The sequence below is a fragment of the Enhydra lutris genome, unplaced genomic scaffold (assembly GCF_002288905.1).
Source record: "Enhydra lutris kenyoni isolate GAN:26980312 unplaced genomic scaffold, ASM228890v2 scaffoldscaffold3, whole genome shotgun sequence".
NCBI classification, from domain to species: Eukaryota; Metazoa; Chordata; class Mammalia; order Carnivora; family Mustelidae; genus Enhydra; species Enhydra lutris.
Genome location: NW_019154087.1, coordinates 70677292 through 70695503, shown reverse-complemented (window position 1 = coordinate 70695503; position 18212 = coordinate 70677292). Strand labels below are relative to the sequence as shown.

At 46.2% G+C, this 18212-nt stretch overlaps 3 protein-coding genes across 3 annotated transcripts in view; 2 read left to right on the top strand and 1 right to left on the bottom strand.

The window, feature by feature from the left end:
• LOC111153851 (dihydropyrimidinase like 2) overlaps positions 1-8794 on the bottom strand; it is a 118276-nt gene extending 109482 nt beyond the window's left edge. The window contains exon 1 of the mRNA XM_022513121.1: positions 8441-8794. Within this exon, the coding sequence (XP_022368829.1) occupies positions 8441-8794 (354 nt within the window). The remainder of the gene's footprint in view (positions 1-8440) is intronic.
• LOC111153865 (60S ribosomal protein L37a-like) lies at positions 3651-3887 on the top strand. The gene has a single exon (XM_022513142.1). The coding sequence runs from the start codon at positions 3651-3653 to the stop codon at positions 3885-3887; it is 237 nt and encodes a 78-aa protein (XP_022368850.1).
• Positions 8795-12185: 3391 nt separating the features above from the next.
• LOC111155737 (PNMA family member 2) lies at positions 12186-16281 on the top strand. The gene is made up of 2 exons (XM_022516108.1): positions 12186-12316; positions 12629-16281. Exon 2 carries the CDS (start codon positions 13088-13090, stop codon positions 14180-14182), a length of 1095 nt encoding a protein of 364 aa, XP_022371816.1. The 5' UTR covers positions 12186-12316; positions 12629-13087; the 3' UTR covers positions 14183-16281.
• Positions 16282-18212: the final 1931 nt, after the last annotated feature.

Here is an 18212-nt window from a genome sequence, read left to right as displayed (position 1 = left end):
GATTGATATTTATTACATATATAATTGAAGTTGAAAACTTGTGTGTATATATATTTATATAAAATACCAATTATGTGTGTGAATACACACAACGGAAAGAAATTTCTTTATATGAACAGGATCATGAAATAGATCAGACTTAGGTAGTACACAAAACACTCAAGAATACTGACCTATTGGAAATACTATTCTAAATGAATTTCAAAACTCCCATAAAGCAACGGAACTTAGTTACATAACTATCATTCCAAGAAATGAGGCCCTGGAACTTCTTCCCTAGATTTCAGTTGATCCAGTAGTTTTGAGAATAACTGGGAATAATAATAACACCAAAAGCTGAAGCAACAAAAGTAAAGACAGATAAATCAGGCTTCACCAAAATTAGAAATTTCTGTGCATCAAAAGGCACATATGAAGAAGATTAAAAAAAAAACAGCCCAAAGACTGGGAGGAAAATAGGGGTACCTGGGTGGCTCAGTCAGTTGAGCACCCAGCTCTTGGTTTTTCCACTCAGGTCATGATTCATGATCTCAGGATCCTGAGGTAAAGCCCCCTGTGGGGGTCTGTGATGCACTGGGTGTGGAGCCTGCAATTTTGATTCTTTGATTTTGATCTTGATTCTTGGATTCTGCAATAAGATTCTTTCTGTTCCTCTCCATCTGCCCCACCCCCTGTTTGTGCACACTCTCTCTAAAATAAATAAATAAATCTTTAAAAAAAATGGGAAAAAATATTTGCAAATCACATATCTGATATTTAGAATATATAAAGAACTCTCGTAGGGCTGCCTGGCTGGCTAAGTCAGTTGACCACAACCTGGGGATTGTGAATGTAAGCCTCACGTTGGGTGTAGAGATTACTTAAAAATAAAATCTTAAAAATCAAACAAGCAAAAAAATGACTCATACAATACAAGAACAAAAGGACAAACAACTCATTTTTTAAAAGTGGCAAAGCACTCAAATAGACATTCTTCCAAAGAAGGTATGCAAATGGACAACAAGGACATGAAAAGCTGCTTAGATTCTTGGTCATTGGGGAAATGCAAATCAAAACCACAATGAGATACCATTTCACAACCACTGGGGCAGCTATAATCCATAAAAGCGGGGAAACACTGTGTTGTGGAGGATGAGCAGAAAGAAATTGGAACCCTTGTACATTGATGGTGGAAATGTAAAATGGAAGTAAAATTGAGAGAAACGGTTTGGCAGCTCCCCAAAAAGCTGAACACAGAAAACCGTGTGATCTAGAAGTTCCGTGCCTAGGTGTATACCTAAAAGAACTGAAAACATATATTTAAACCAACGCTTGTAGAAGAATGGTAACTGTGGTATTATTCATGAAAGCCAAAAAGTGGAAACAACCCAAATGTCCATAAACTGGTGAATGGATAAATGAAATGTGATATATACAAACAATGGAATCTTGTTCAGCGATGGAAAGGAATGAAGGACTGACACAAGCCACTGTGAGTGTTCACCTTGAGACCGTTACAAGGAGTGAAAGAAGCCAGACACAAAAGGCCACATGTTGTAGGATTGCCATGTATGCAAAATGTCCCGAACAGGCCAAATCCACGGAGACAGACGTGGATTTGTGGTCGCCATAGGCTGGGGTAAGAGGGTATTGAGGAGTAGCTGCTTAATGCATATGGGGTTTCTTTTTGGAGCCATGAAATGTTCTGGAATTAAATGGTTGCACAAGACTGTGAATGTCCTAGAAGTCACTGAATTGTAGATAATGGTTTAAAGGAGTTTAAAGGAGAATTTGATGTTATATGAATTTTATCTCAATGTTGAAAACAAACAAACAAACAAACAAACAAAAAAGAACAGCCGGGGACAGCATCACTTTCTTTAGAGCCTTTAGTGGAAATGAGAGGAGTCTTGGAGGTCAAGGCCCCGCCCGATGACAGCTCAGGTTAGGTGACTGTGCAGATGGCTCAGCTGGTGAACAAGAGCCAGGACTATGGGCTGGGTTTCCTGACTCCTACTTCAGAGTTCTTTCCGCTGGAGAGCTGCCTTGAAATCAGAGACCGGGCAAGCAGTCTATAACATGTCTCAGAAACACACCCCAAGCCACCACCTTGAAGACCAGATAATTCTCCTTCAAGGCACTATTTGCGTGCAGCTCTTGGCCTATGCTACCAGCCTTTGCCCCAGGCTGCAGCCAACCAAATTCAAGTGTCCAATCAGCCCATCTGCCAATGCTTTTATTGATGGCTCCCTCGTTATTTGCTTGTAGTTCGTGATTTACATCCAGTGGAAAAATCACATTGTTATCACATTGCTCTCATCTTAGAAAAGCATGTCATTCACACTGTCAGATTGGGTCTCTGTCCCAGTGATATCTGAAGACATTTCTTGGGTTAAAAAAAAAAAATGACGGACAGAATATCAGCAGGTTAGGGCACATTCATAAAGACAGATCAGCAGTCCTTTTTACAAATGGCTTCAAAGAGTACACCGCAAAACAGAAAACAAACAAAGGTAGGCGCTCAGAACTATTTTGTAATAGTTAATTCTTTGGAGATAAAATGACAAAAGAATAATTAATAAAGAAAGCAATTCAGTACATCATAATGATTAAAAGACTATTTAGTCACGTGGACCTGGGTTCAAATTCTACTTTTGGTTAGCAAGTTGCTTTGCAAGTTTCTTTTACCTTCAGATATTTCTTTTGCAAAATAAGGGTAACGGTAGCACCTACTCAATAGAATTACCTTAGGATTAATAAGATAGCACACATAAAGCATTTAGCACAGAGCCTACCCCATAGAACATACAAAGTTTGATGGGATACAGAATATTTTGCCTGCAAAACTAAATTGTACCTTTAAGCTCACTAACTATCTCTGGCAGTGGAATGGAGCCACAGAATGGTATAGTGCAAGAAGTATGGCCCTGATGGGCACCTGGGTGGCACAGTCGGTTGAGCATCCAACTCTCGATTTTAGCTTATGTCATGATCTCAGGGTTGTGGGATCAAGCCCCATGTCAGGCTCACACTCAGCATGGAGTCTGCTTGTCCTTCTCCCTTTGCCCCTCCTCCCCACACCCTCTCTCTCCTATCTCAAATAAATAAATAAAATCTTAAAAAAAAAAAGAAGTATGGCACTGAGTCAGGTTCAGATCCTAGGTCATACATTAACTACAGAGCAAGACCTTGGGAGTGGTCAGTAAATATCACTAAATCTCAGTGTCATTTATAAAAAGGGAAAATGCCTATATCAGAAGGTGTTGAGGCAAGTTTCAAAATAATATATTCTACACATTCTAAAATACAGGATCTAGAATATAAATGTACATTCTAGAATTATATAATGCTACCAAAATAACAAGATTTTACTGGTATAGGACTGCAGTGGGACTGGGGAGTCAGAGGCCTCCAAACTCACCCTGAAACCATCATGAGAATTCTGTGGGATGAAGCGTAATTTTTCTGGGCATCACTTTCTCCACTGCTAGAATGAGGTGATTAAATAATCGTTAGGCCTCTTTCAAGCTCTACCATCCAATGGCAGTGTACGTTCAACTCCATGGTCAATTCTGACTCTCCCAAGAAAGGAGAAAGGGGCACTGGCACCAAAGGACCCACAAGAAGAGCTGGCCTGTCACTCTCTCCGCTCAGACCTGGTTGGCAGCGACATGGCTCAACGCACCAAGAAGGTTGGAATCATAGGTAAATACAGAACCTCTTACGGTGCCTCCCTCAGGAAAATGGCAAAGAGGAGTGAAATAAGTCAGCAAGCCAAATACACTTGCTCCTTCTGTGGCAAAACCAAGACAAAAAGAGGAGCTGTGGGGATCTGGCTCTGTGGCTCCTGCATGGAAACCATTGCTGGTGGTCCCTGGACCAGCAACACTACATCTGCCTCACAGTAAACTCTGCCATCAGAGGACTGAAGAAGTTGAAAGACCATTAGAAGCTCCACCATTTGAAACATTGCTCGCCTATAATAAATGGGTTAATTTATGTAACAAAAAAGAAAAGAAAAAAGAAAAACTAGCCTATCTTTACCAAGGGTAGGAAAATGCCCAGCCCATTCCTGATTCCCACGGCCCATGAGTTTATGAACTATGGGGCATTCAACCAGATGTTGCCATTGGACCTTCAATAACAGCAATTTTCTTCTCCACCTTTGAGCCACATAATAGAGGCTGTTTAGCTGGTGAGAGTTTTCTTCCATTCAGGTCTCTGGCTGGAAGATTCTATTTCATTCCCAGTGTAACCCTTCTTACTTCCTCCCACAATTAACTGATTGCAAAACTATTAATTGTGCCACAAATTTTCAATCATCAATGACTTATTAAAATTTAACAAATTATATTATTCAACCTTTAAAAAAGAAAGAAATCTTGTCACATGCTAGAACATGGTTTAACCTTAAGGACGTTATGCTAAGTGATGTAAGCCAGTCACAGAAAGATAAATGCTGTACAATTCCACTTATAGGAGGTATCTAGAGTAGTCAAGTCCATAGAGACAGAAAGTAAAATGATTGATACCAGGACCTGGGGGGAGGGGATATGGGAGTTAGTGTTTAATGGGCACAGAGTTCAGTTTTGAAAAGGAAAGGTTCTGGAGTCTGATTACACAACAATAGGAGTGTACTTACACTACTGAATTATATATTTAAAAATGATCAATATAAACTGCATGTTATATGTTTTTCATCACAATGATTTTTTTAGTTATGGATTATCACCATTTCTTTCTCTTCCCTTTGTTCCCTGATGGGTCGGGCTTTTTGGAATCCTGAACATACAAATGTTCATATTTATGTCTCCTCTTTTGAAACAATGTGGCCGCTACAGTATCAAATGAATGCCCTTGTTCATGGCTTCCAGCCAAAGCTCTACCACGTATCTGGCTAACTAGATGTTCATTTTGTTGAACAGGCTAGCCTACTATCAAACACGTATCTCTAGGGGCAACCTACATATCAGTCATTCACATAACAGATAGAAGACTTCAATCACTGGGATGTCTTTCTAGCTAAGATAAACACAAGGAAGGGATTTTTGAATGAGAGGTGAGGGCAAAGGAGAAGAGTGATTTCAGAACTTGTTGCTTTGGAGGAAGAAAGACCTAGAAGGGCATCAGCATCAGGATAAGTAAGAGTGGCCTTGAATAGCAAGAAGGCAGCATGGCCACTGGGCACCAGTGGCTGTGAGTTATCAGCTTGGAGAGGGGATGAGGGGAGACACAATAGCAGGGAATATCAAAAAGCATTTTACAGATCTGGGAATTTTATCAAGTTCAGTGGAACTCCTATATAGTTTACTCGCTGGCACCCGCCCTGCAGAAATGGAGAATCACTCCCCAGCCACATAGGTTTGCTGTGGGAAGAAGAGCCTGTGAGCAACTTTGGAAGAGAGGCTCATGATCCAGCATCCCTGGTTAAACTGTGTCTGAGGGAGAATAAAGGGAATTCTTAAGAGGAAGGGAGGAGGCTGAGGGACCTCTGGGCACAAGAAAGGGGGAATTGGGCCAATAGTACAGCCTTTCTGCTCTCTTCCAAGAGGCTCAGAGTCCTTCACAGATGGGAACCAATCTAACCTCACTGCAGCTCAAAGAGGAACTTGCCAAGAACACAAAGGAAAAGAGCAAAGAGGTAGCTTTCCTCAGTCATTCACTACACTGGCTTTTCCCTTCACCAAAACCTAACATCCCAGCCAGAGCCACACCCATTTTTTTCTGATGATTACCTGCTAGCACCTGTAAATGCAAATGTAGACACCAGTGTCCCACAAGCCACATGGTGTATGGGTTGAGGAAGCCTGTTCCCTCCTTTCCCAAAGCCTTGCTAGAGAACAGCAGACCCCTCCACAACAGGTGGACAAAGCCACTTCTGACCAACCTATATACATTAACAATACCTATAAATACAGATTCGGGGGAGGAGATTGGTGCAAATCAGGGACCCCAGGGCCCACTCACTGTAGTTCTCCTCCTGTTTCTGTCCCAAGGCTTCAGAAAGGAATGCACTGAGAGATTGGCAGTCATGTTTCTCATTAGCAGAAAATTAAGTGATGGCTACTCAAGTCAATCAAAATGGTGGGCCCAACTGTGCCTTTGAAAATCACTATTGTTACACACACACACACCAAATACCTTTTCTCTCTTGTATAGACATGAAATATTCAACCACTGTAAGTACTGATCCCAGTAAGCGCTCTTAGTCATGAATGAAACCAATCCCCCCGCAATAGCCCTTATGTGATAAGGCAAGATTGAATGAAAATTCATGGAAGGCTGCAGAAAAACCAAGCAGAATCATCCTCTGTTGTTAATAATTGGGCAACTAAAGCAAATGTGAATTTGCAGAGGCTAAAAGTAGCTGGAGTTCTGGTTGTGTATTTCCTCTTCAAATCTCCCCCTCCATACACCTCAGGTTTACAATTTCAAATGCCTATTAAAATCAGGGAGTGTTCATACAAGAAGATGATGCTCAAACATCTAAGCTTCCAGATGGACAGGAAAAGAGATGTATTATTCAACCTAATGAAACTCTTCCTTTGAAACCTGAGTTTTAATTCACTGCCATTATTATAAGGGTGGCCATTCTCAAACTCTGCCCCCTGATCTGCCATTTTAAAAATAATCCCTTCCTTATCTCAAAGAATTTTTCTGTTCCCTTTAAGAAATTAGGATTACCAGCACAACTTGTTAAAGATGAGGATACTCACACAACCACGGTGCTATATGATCATGGTTTGGCCCTCATCCAATGTGTTCACATGGGAAAGTATTTCACACTCCCTCACGTTCCAATATTAGTTACATTTTTAAAAACTTTTGCTTCAATTGTCTGATCACTTGAATTCAGGTGAGTTTTCTGGATTAAGTTCTTTGGGCTGACTCATAGTGAAATACGGGTATCAGGTACCCCCTATATGGAATAAATCAGAGGACAGAGCTGGGAGAGGAGGAATCAACTAAGTAATTAATAGTCCCACCTTTTGAAAATGACAGTAAATGGTTTATCTTTCCTAGAATTTGTGCAATAAAAGTCGAAAGCTGCAAAACTATGCCGTGTCAGGAAACAGTAACGTGTTCCGGCCATTATAACCAACTCTTTAATTGTCCTCCATGCATTCACTGTAAGAACACAGCCTGAATACTGAATAAATGCTGGTGGAATCAGGGAATATGTATAGACCACTCCCAACTACTCTGAAAGCCCCTTTAGAAGAAATCACCTTGAACTTTTTATAGCTAACCTCCCTGCCCCACAAGGCAAGGCACACAATGGGTATTCGATAATCAATCATTGACTGATTTCTCCTCTTCACCAGTAGGCATGGTAGAGAAACAGCAAACAAGTGTTAAAACATTTCACAGTGTAATCTATCGGTGGAGAAATTAAGGATGTGGGGGGAAATGCACAAGTATGAAGGTCACCCTGATAAAGAAAAAAAATGTGTGAGAAGACCACGGCACTTAAAATGCACACTGCTCACCATAGCCAGAGATAACAGATATTTTCTAAATTCAAGGTTCGCAAATTGGTCTTCTTTGTTTCTCCATTAACACGGTACAGGGGTTTTAGTCCATCTTTGACCATCTATTCAAAATGAAAGGGATTTTCCCCTTTTCTTTTCTTTTCTTTTCTTTTCACCCTTTGAACATAATCCACTAAGTCTCCATTCCCAAAGCACCTCCCAAATAGCGGCGAGGGGGAGCACTCTGGGAAGCCCTTGCTAAGAGACTTAGCGGAACTTTGTTCTCCACATGGGCTATTTGGAGCGTCTCGGATTCCTTGGGTGACTCCACAGCCTCCCTCGTTTCACGCGGCGAACAGGAGTAGGGCGAGGAGATCCTCCCAGGCGGTCCGCGGAGGCGCTGACCATGGTCCTGGCCTCGGAGCTCCGGTCGCGAGCGCGGAGGGCGCCTGAGGGGGTATCGAGGGAGAGGGCGCAGGGCGCGGCGGGGAGCGGCTAAGCCCCCACCCCTCCCGAACCCCGCGGAGCCTTCGGGCCTGCACGCTAACCCTTCACTGCACGCTCCGAGATGCATCAAAAAAGGGTGGGGCACCCAGCCACAACTGCAATCGGAAGCCGCCCGGAAGGATTTAAGAAGAATGGAATCGGTTCAACCCTCCCCCACACCACCATAAGACCCCCAACAGGGCATCAGGATCGGTTCATCCTTTACTCCCACCCCCCACCTACCAGGCCCAGGGAGGAGCCGGCAGCCTTTGTGGGCGCACAGCCGCCCACCGCCGCGCCCGAGCCTCTCTGCACCACGTACGTAGAAGGGGCAAGTAGGGTGGGGTGCATGTACAGATTTGAGGATGCAATATTCAAGTGAGGCAGGACGATGGGCACGCTGGGATCCTCGGTTCTCCACCGAGCTGGAAGGGAGCCTAGGGAGGAGAGACCCCACGTCTGGTACTGCGTCTCGAACACCCCCTCCCCGCCCCCATACCAACCTGGTCGTAGATGTTCTGCAAGGCTTCCTTGCCCGAGGCCCGCCGGATCTCCACCTTCCGGCTCGATTCAACAGATGGCTCCCCGCCGGCGCCCCGGCTCTGCCGGGAGTACGGCGGCTGCGGGTCCGGGCCCAAGTGGGCGACGTCCCGCTGCTGAGCCACCACCTGCCCCGAGCCCCGGCCCACAGACAACGAGTCGAAGTCGATGGTCTTGTTCTCGGAGGACCCTTCCACCGGACAGAACATGCCACAGAATTTCTGCCGGGGCTTGGGGCTGCCTGAGCCCAGGTTTTTAAAAAAGGCAGGGACTTCTTCGTCCTCTGCCGGCTTCCCGGATTGCTTCCTCTCAGCCATGGCAGGAGCTCGGGGAGGGTCCTCTCCGTCCGTCCGTCTGCCGGTCCCTAAATCGGTCTCTCTGTGAACAAACCCCCTGGCTGCCGCGAGGCTGCCGCTCTCTGCCTACCGCAAGGTGTACAGAAAGGAAGGAGGGCTGGCGAGAGAGCGACCCACCCCTCCCGATCCCTCCCTCTGACCCCGCTTTCTCCCCTCCTTGCCCACGCCCCCCGCCGCCGCGCCAGCTCCCGCGAGCAGCAAAGTTGGGTCTGGGAGGGCCGCCGCTGCGGCAGCGGGAGCAGAGAGGCGGCCAGTTCCAGGCAGCAGCAGGAGGAGGGAGGCGCGGGCGGGGCGGGGGCGGGGCGCGGCGCAGGGGAGGGGAGCGGAGCGCAGGGGAGGGAGGGGAGGGCCGCGCTCCGGAAGTGAAGCGGCCAGACCACCCGCTAATGGATGCGGAGCGCAGGGCCTGCTGACCGCTTTCCGCGCCAGGGTAAGTATGGGGTAGGGTACGCAGGGGCGAAGACCCGAGGGCGCAGCCCCTGGCTTCTGCGCCCCTCTCCCCCACCCACCCGGGCCAGCAGTCTCTCCCCCTACCGCATTGCAGAGGTGGGCCAGGGGCAAGGGTCCACCAGAGTGAGGGCTTCCTCCCCTTTACCCAGGGTGTAAGCTGATGGATGGGGAAAAGGGGACGATCCGACTGACGCCTGGACACCCGGGGAAGGAGGAAGGGGCAGCACTGACGATGGGGAAGGGATGGCGCAGACTGTATGAAGAGGTGGGGGCCTTACGATGTACGGGATACGAAACCTGGTTACCCGTGGGCCTTGGTGGGCTATGCAGTGATTGAAACGAAGAGGTTCTCACTCACCGCACCCACAGTGGTGGGGGGCGCCTAGCCTGGAGGGGAGAAATGCAGAAGGGCGTAGCAAACGCGGCGGGCGGTGTGTGTGTGTGTGTGTGTGTGTGTGTGTGTGCGCGCGTAAAGACAGAGGTCTGCGCGCCGTGGGAGTGTAGCAAAAAGTGCAGTCTGCAAATTCTGGCACCGAATGGCAAGTTGTAGTAAGAGTGGGATGAGACCTGTTCTATTGCCCAAAGGCGTCAAGTACAGTAACTGCGCCACTGCATCAAGAAGGACCCAGGAGATTGTCTTGATTTTGTATCTTCCGCCCCTCCTTCCTTGCCAAAAAAGAGGGTAAGACGCAGATTGAAGCCCACTCCCCAAGTCCCCAGCCCTTGGCGCCCAGAGTGCCCCGCCTCGATCCCCCTCCCGCGTGGCGCACTGCGCCAGAGCCGCGGGGTTTCCCAGGTTGCCAGACGACAAGTGCCTGGGATGTAAAGTGCGTGCGTGCGAGTCCAGTGGTGGGGTAGGAGATGGGGTGCAGTCTGTGATGGTGCCTTGAATTGTGTGAGGCCACGCGGGGGAAAGGTGTGTGGACTTGGTGTGCACGTGCAGCTAAACCAGCCATAGCTACTGGGTTGGTGGGCAGATAAGGGGCATTTTGATTTGTTCCGGTAACGCGGTTTCTGAGAGTCCTTCATTGCTTTTTCCTGTCCCCACGTCTTTTCCATGTATCAATCCCTGCCTCTGGTCGATTACAGCCCCGCCCCTCTTTCCATAGTGGCAAAATCCTGCAGGAAAGATGCCCATCCTTTGGCTGCTGGAGAGGGAGATCTGGGCATGCTCAGTAACCAGGGTGGGTTTGGGTTCGGAGAAGCTGTATACCGCAAGACCGTTGCGCAGGGTAGTGCAACCAAGGATCCATTCCCATTGTCAGCCCTTGCCTCTGGAAGGGTAAGTTCAGATACCTCCCCACCCCACCCCCCATCGTGAGGGACAGTTTGGGGAATGGAGTTAAATTTGGAGGACGACCAGTGACAGTTTGAAGACTAGCCCAGCATTACAGGTGGGAAGGAGGACCCGGCTGAGAACAAGGAGACTGCGAGAGGGGAAGAATAATTGTGTGGAGGGGCCCGAGAGAACCAGAGGTAGGCGTTTGGACTCTGCCCCCGATGTGCTTCGGATTTGAATAAAGCGCTTCCACAGAAATTACATCATTTCCTACCCAGAGCAAGCCCATGAGAGGAGTGCTTTTATTATCACCCATTTCCAGAGCAGGAAGCAGATTTAGAGAGAGCGAGGCACTTTGGCCACGGTCACTATCTAGCTAAATGATCCAACAATTGCAGGTGAATATCTGACTCCTTTTCCAATGTATCCCATCTTTACATGAGAAAATACAAGATTTTTATTTTTTTTTTTTTCATGTCCAAATATTTCCATTGCAGGTAGAGATCACCTTTGGAAAAAGCTGCTGGCCAAAGGTAGCCTAACCTCAACATGGCCTTTATTATGTAGACCTTGGAGATGTTTCTTCCTGGGCAGTCGATACCTTTATACAGTTCCTATTTCCTCTAAATATTATGAGGAGAAGAAGGTTACCCCTCATATCTTAGAAGGGAAAGTATGGCACGGAGAAGCTCAGATTCTTGGGGCTGCTGGGTGGGGGTCAGATCCAATATTTTGCTTTCCTGGCCTTCTGGCACATGCCATGCCTTCAGCACCTTCCAGAAGGACTCAGAAAATGTGCCTGCAGCGGGAGAAGCTGCCACCATAGCTGTGGGCTGACATCTATGGCATACGGACCCCATTTGGACTGATGGGGATGTTTCAGGCCTACCGAAGGATATTCGTAGCCCCGTAACACACAGCACATGGCAGTAGGTGGGAGACGGTAGGAACTCTTCCCTTCCTATATCCCCTGGTCTCCACCACTCTCCACACATGTGCTTCCTGTTTTTCTTTTTCCTCCAATGACCTGTTCACACTTAAATGTTATGAAGCATTTTTAACATTCATAGCAAAAGAAACACCTAGTTGTGCATTTGCAAAGTCTGCCCACACATAACAAAAGAGAATTCATAATTCCAAGTTTAACATATTTGGTTCTGAGATTTTTTTTTTAATTGTTAAACCTAGGGACACCTGAGTGGCTCAGTTGCTTAAGCCTCTGCCTTTGGCTCAGGTTATGATTCCAGGTTTCTGAGATGGAGCCCCACATTGGGCTCCTTGCTCAGTAGGGGTTCTGCTTGTTCTCTCTTTCTCACTTGTTCTTTCTCTCTCTCAAATAAATTAATTAAATCTTTTAAAAAATGGTTAACCTATACTAAATCATTATGCCTGTAGTATAGTATGGTATGGTATATAAGTTAAATTATTATACCTATATTAAGTTGGTTTTAAATGTTTGAGTGATTAATTGGATTTTTTAGTCAAAGAAATGGGGCAACTCCATATTGTTTAGTAGACTTAATTATATTGTAAAGGATTGTCATTTTTAAAATAAGTTCATTAACAGTCATCACTGGATATCATCAAGCCATAAATATATATTATTGTTATTTATGTGTAACAGGGCAGCTTGGCTTGGCTGGAACTAAGAAGGACCCAGACACACCATTGTGTGGAGATGGGTGACACCTTCCTTTTCTAGAAGCTACTACATAAGCTTGTGACTCTTATGAACAACTGGAACACATACACAGGTATCTAGCCATATCTAATTTCATTCTTCACATGGGGGAAAATCTCGAGTCCTGTCTTCAACCATGGCTCAGACATTAATTGGCATGCCTGATGAGCAAATGATGGGGAAGCCTGATTGCAGGAGGGTCCCCCAAGACAAAAAAAAGAAAGTCACTCTAAGCAAAGAAGAGGTCTGACAGAATGGGGCAGATGCAAATCCAAAATGATACAGAACCCCTGGTCTACCCCCACTTGCATCCTGAACCAAAGCACAGTCAGTGCTCCCCAGGGAGGAGAGGGCTGTGTGGTAAAACTAACCATTGTTTCACTAGGAGTCCAAGCCACCTTGCTGGGACACTTCTCTTCGGGATCACTGGGTGCCCAAGTGAAGGCCTTTCCCAGTGGCTAGCGAGAGCAGCTCTTGCAGGTGGCTGGGGCCATTGGAGAAGGGTCAACACCACCACGTGGCTGCTAGCGTCTGGGAGAGAGCCACAGCAGCCCCTGGATAGCAGAGCCACAGGGAGTGGCGCTGGCATTACCGAGATACCCAGCCAGACATCTTGGCTCAGGTCTAGAGACAGAACTGGCAGTGCTGTGTTCTTACCACTACACAAGTAAGGGTTCTTGGTCCCCAAGACTTGGGGACTGCTGGGGGAGTGGCCTAGGACCCATTCACGGGGGAAGTAGAAGTTCAGGAGCTCACCCAGAATATTCTTAGTCCTACTGCAGTGCGTATCTGCACCACAAAGGAGTTGGTAGCCGTAGAGTTAGAGCAAGTGAATACCGGCACCATGGCACTGGCCCTTTTGGAGGACTGGTGCAGGATCATGAGCGTGGATGAACAGAAGTCACTGATGGTTATGGGGATACCAGTGGACTGTAATGAGGCTGAGATTCAGGAGGTCCTCCAGGAGACTTTGAAGTCTCTGGGCAGGTATAGACTGCTTGGCAAAATATTCAGGAAGCAAGAGAATGCCAATGCGGTCTTACTAGAGCTTATGGAAGATACTGACGTCTCGGTGATCCCCAATGAGGTTCAGGGAAAGGGGGGGATCTGGAAAGTAGTCTTCAAGACCCCTAACCAGGACACGGAATTTCTTGAACGACTGAACCTATTTCTGGAAAAAGAGGGGCAGACAGTCTCGGGGATGTTCCGAGCCCTCGGGCATGAGGGAGTGTCCCCAGCCACCGCGCCCTGCGTATCGCCAGAGTTATTGGCGCATTGGTTGGGACAGGCAATGGCACATGCCCCGCAGCCTCTGCTGCCCATGAGATACCGGAAACTGAGAGTGTTCTCAGGGAGTGCCGTGCCTGCTCCCGAGGAAGAGCCCTTTGAAATCTGGTTGGAACAAGCCACTGAGATCGTCAAAGAGTGGCCGGTAGCGGAGGCAGAAAAGAAAAGGTGGTTGATGGAAAGCCTGCGCGGCCCTGCCCTGGACCTCATGCACATAGTGCAGGCAGACAACGCGGCCATCAGCGTGGAAGAGTGTTTGGAGGCGTTTAAGCAAGTGTTCGGAAGCCTGGAGAGCCGCAGGACCTCCCAGGTGAAGTACCTGAAGACCTATCAGGAGGAGGGGGAGAAGGTCTCAGCCTACGTGTTGCGGCTAGAAACCCTGCTCCGGCGAGCGGTGGAGAAAAGAGCCATCCCCAGGAATATCGCAGACCAGGTACGCCTGGAGCAGGTGATGGCGGGAGCCAACCTCAGTGAGGTCCTTTGGTGCAGGCTGAGGGAGCTGAAGGATCAGGGCCCGCCTCCCAGCTTTCTTGAGCTAATGAAGGTAATCCGGGAGGAAGAGGAGGAAGAGGCCTCTTTTGAAAACGAGAATACTGAAGAGCCCAATGAAGGGGATGGCTATGGCCGCTGGGATCACGAGGCAGAGGACTAAAACTCAGCTCAGCACAGGATGCACGGCCAGCGCGCCTAGGGACATTCGCTTTATCCGGCTGACACCAGGCTGAGTCGCTCTTTTTGTCGTTGAATGTATGCAACTGAAATCGAGGCTTGGAGCCAGGTCTTAATGCTTGCCTCTCAGAAAAAAATTATCCGAGGGTTTCTTGGACCCTGCATGGATGATGAGAAGAAACACCAGATTCAATTCCAAATATGAGCTAGGAAGCCGAAGGACTCTGAGGCACTTGAGGTCTCCCAAACAGACCAAAGTTTACCCCTACCGTAGAAAAAAAGAAATGACGTGAGGAAGAAAATATCTTTTGTAATTTATTTAAAAATAGAAGCTCTTGGACTTGTCAGGTGATTTCCCTTCTCAAATCAACACCTTCTCTCTGAGTGCCTAGCAGTGTGAGGCGCTGGTCAAGGAGGTCAGGATCCTAAATATAAGAGAATGGGTGGTGCTCTCAGGGAGCTTACCACCTCCTTGAGGATGTGGCCTCGGTGGCGGCATGGGAGAAGCTAAATAACCATGTGTAAATAAGTCACCACACCAGTAGACGCACCATTGCCAAATGAATACAACCACCTCCCCTATGTTGTTTCTTTTCTTTACTTGGGATGCACTCCTCCACTTCTCCACTAGATGGCAGATGGACAGTTTCAGGCACTGTGTTAGGCCCCCAAGGCACAGATGACTCAGCCTAATCTCTGCTTGCATGAGATCTACAGTGTGCCAGACACCTTTGAGAAAGAGTGGACATTATGAGAAAACATGCTAGAGGGGGAGGATTGGATTTAGTGAGCTGACCGTTCTGGTAAGAGAAGATTTTTATTGGCAACAAAGGGGATGGAGGAGAGGAAAGGAGCTCATATTTATTGAGGGTCTGTTATGTCCCAGGTGTTTCACATGTATCTATTGTATTTATTGTACACAGCAATCCCAGTATGCTACCATTTGGCCTTTTTTGAAAGAGAAGACGAAGCTCAGATGAGTTAAGTGGTCCCTCAGTTTCGAAATAATAACAAGTGGTTATTAAGAGCTGAGATAGAAGTCTGGAACTTTCTGTCTCTTGGTAATCCTCTGGCCACTACCATTGTGATTTTCAGTTGTGCTCCATAGTTCTGCAGAGATTTTTCAGGAGTTCCATCTTTAAAATGTATTTTGAAGTCTTCACATCTCTACTGAAAAACAGGTAGATTCAAACTGTGTTGATATACAAATGTCTTCACACTGGCATTCACCCACAGTTCCCTGATGTTTCCAGAGGGACCTTGTGCAGACCTTGGAAGTAACATTCTGTTGTGATATCTGAGCGCATATCTGGACTTCTCTCAATTGTTCAAAGATTAAAGAAGTTATGGCACCTCACAGGTGTTTAAATCATATTCATGCATGCCCTGTGATGTAATGTGTGCTTGGAGAGCACAAATGAGCACCATTCAGTTAAATGCTAGTTGATAGATAGCATCGTGGTAGCTTTTTTAATACAAAAATCAGTTTCCTTATCAAGAAAATGGGAACATAAAAGAATAGGGTTGTTGTTAGGCTCCAATGATGTAATGCCTTTGAATCACTTAGAATTATGTCTGGAACATAGAAGGCCTTCAATAAGGCTTAAGACTCCTGATTTTCATGATATTTATTGTATGTTTAACGCATGCTGTCTTTATTGTTCTAACAGTGCTGCGGTAACAAGTACATATGTAATCTGTCAATCAAGTTGTGACCACATTGCATTGGGAACCATTTTAACTCCCCTGGTACATTTGAGTGCTTGTTGTCTGTTATCTTTGTGATAAGTATGTCAGAAGCTGTTGATTGTTGTTAGTGATTTGACTTGGAAACAATTAATTATATTTTCTGATGGTGGATAATTTTAATGGAAGAATATCCTGAGATTCTAAGAGAAGCATTTTTTTAAAAGGTATCATTTGTGATCACTTCTAAGTTACAATTTTTCAATACTGTTCAACCAAATACACCCTGATTTCAGGTTTTTTGTATTCATGAAAATGGCCTCATTGTTTTCAGTTATTGACAGTATACAAAGTAAAATGTTGTAAACATGAATTTATAAAATAAATATATGCTAACAAAATTCTGAAGTTTTTTGTTTCATGTATTGTGATTCTGTGTTAGCTGTTGCTTGAAGAAGGAGTTTCATTAAAAAAAAAAAAAAAAAAAATTGATAGGTAAAGTTAGAAAATCAAACCAAAGCCAAAAGATTTTGAATTCTTCTAGATAGGAAACCCCAAAAGCCAAGTGCTGGAATAAGGGTACTTGAGCTTTGTCTCCAGGGATGAAAGAGGGTGCAGTCCACCCATCATCGATTTCCCTTTTAAATTCCATAAAAACAACAGATGGAGGCCTGTTCCCTCAGAGACCTCAAACTCATTTTCTTGGTCAAGTTCTGTACAGATAAATTCTCCATATCTGTTCTGCCAAGAGTGAAATGACCTAGAGGTAAAACATTGCATCTTTTGGATGAAGCTGTTTTCTTTTTACCTTGCAGATGTGTAGGAGGAAAATTCCTCTTGCCATAGGCCGTCTCGAAATTTTTTTCTCTTCCACTTTTCTGCAGTGCAGTGAGGGAGGATTCATCCCTGGGCTTTACACAGTGCAGAGCAGCATATCACAAGATGAGTGTCCTGAGGGATGGCCAACACCGTCTCCCAATCACTTGAGCAAAAAACCCCATAAAAAAATTGGCTGCACTTTATACTTACTATGTCTCCAGTCCTGACCCTTGGACATTGAGACCTCCAAGATTACTTAGCACACTGCTGAAGACAACTTTTCACCATGGCCATCAGCTTTCTCAGGCCTTAGGGTCATCTGACATCTCCACTGCACCAACCAGTACTGCCAAGCCTCACATCCTATTGTCATCCACCGTCCACCCCAAATCAAGATTCTGATCATCAGTCTCATCCTTGCTCTCCTGTCCACGCTGCACTGTGTTTCCTTGCAGTGCTGATCTTCAAGGTCATCCAAATGCCTTCCTGATACTCATGATGTCCTAGACAAACTAGCCTATATCATCAGAGTCCTTGCAAAATTCCCTGGCACCATATTCCTTCATTGAACTCTGGTCCTCCTGGTAGCCTGCTGCCCTCATGTCTCTTGAGTGGAAGCTGCTCAGTCTCCCACCTCAGGAAAGATTGGAGGTGCTGGTGGGGCTTCTTTCAGTTCACCATCCTTACCTTCCCACTTGCAAATGCATTTCCTGGCATAACTGACTCCCTCTGCCCCACCACTCGCTGTAGGTCAGCCCTGGCAAGCCTAGACCGAGGATTGGCAAAGCAACCTGATGTGGGAAGAGCCTATTTAGGAGGGCACCTGGCCAGATGTTATCTCTAGCAAGAAAAAGTAGGAAGAGGAAGAAAATGAATGTAAGCCTTATCCAAGGGAGTCCTCCAAGTCAAGACTGGGAAAGCAAAGATGGTTGGAAGCTAGAGTTTCAAGGAGTGGAGCCTGAAATGAAACATAGAAGTGAAGTAAGAGGATCTGAGACAGTCTTGTCAAGTACACTCAGAGTTCATTTTTTGTTGACCATCAGCATAACCTTTGAATGGCCTAAAGACTCATGATCAGAGCAGACATCTCTCCGAACTCCTTTCTTTCAGGGTGGGCCAGGAGCTCCTCTAGTTAACTCAGGGAAGACTTCTACTCATTTGAAAGTCTCCTGGGCCTGGGGTGCAAGATGGTGTCCAGAGATGGGCTTCCTAGAAACTAGCCTCCCCACAGTAGCAGGCTCTGGATTTGTCCCTGGTCCTGTCCTGCATTACACAGCCTTCTGCTGTACCTGAGTGGCCCTTGTTATCCCAGATGAACATATTCTTAAAAACTAGAGTAACTCTGGAAGTGAATGCCAAAATCAATTCGATCATAAGGAAAAAAGGTGTAGGATTTCAGTCTGTCTTTCAGGACACCAGCTGGAGCTGCCCATTAATTGTGTGGGGTGCTTAAAGCAACAGCTGAGGCTTTTTCCCAATCTACCCCAACCCCACCCACCCTTGCAGGG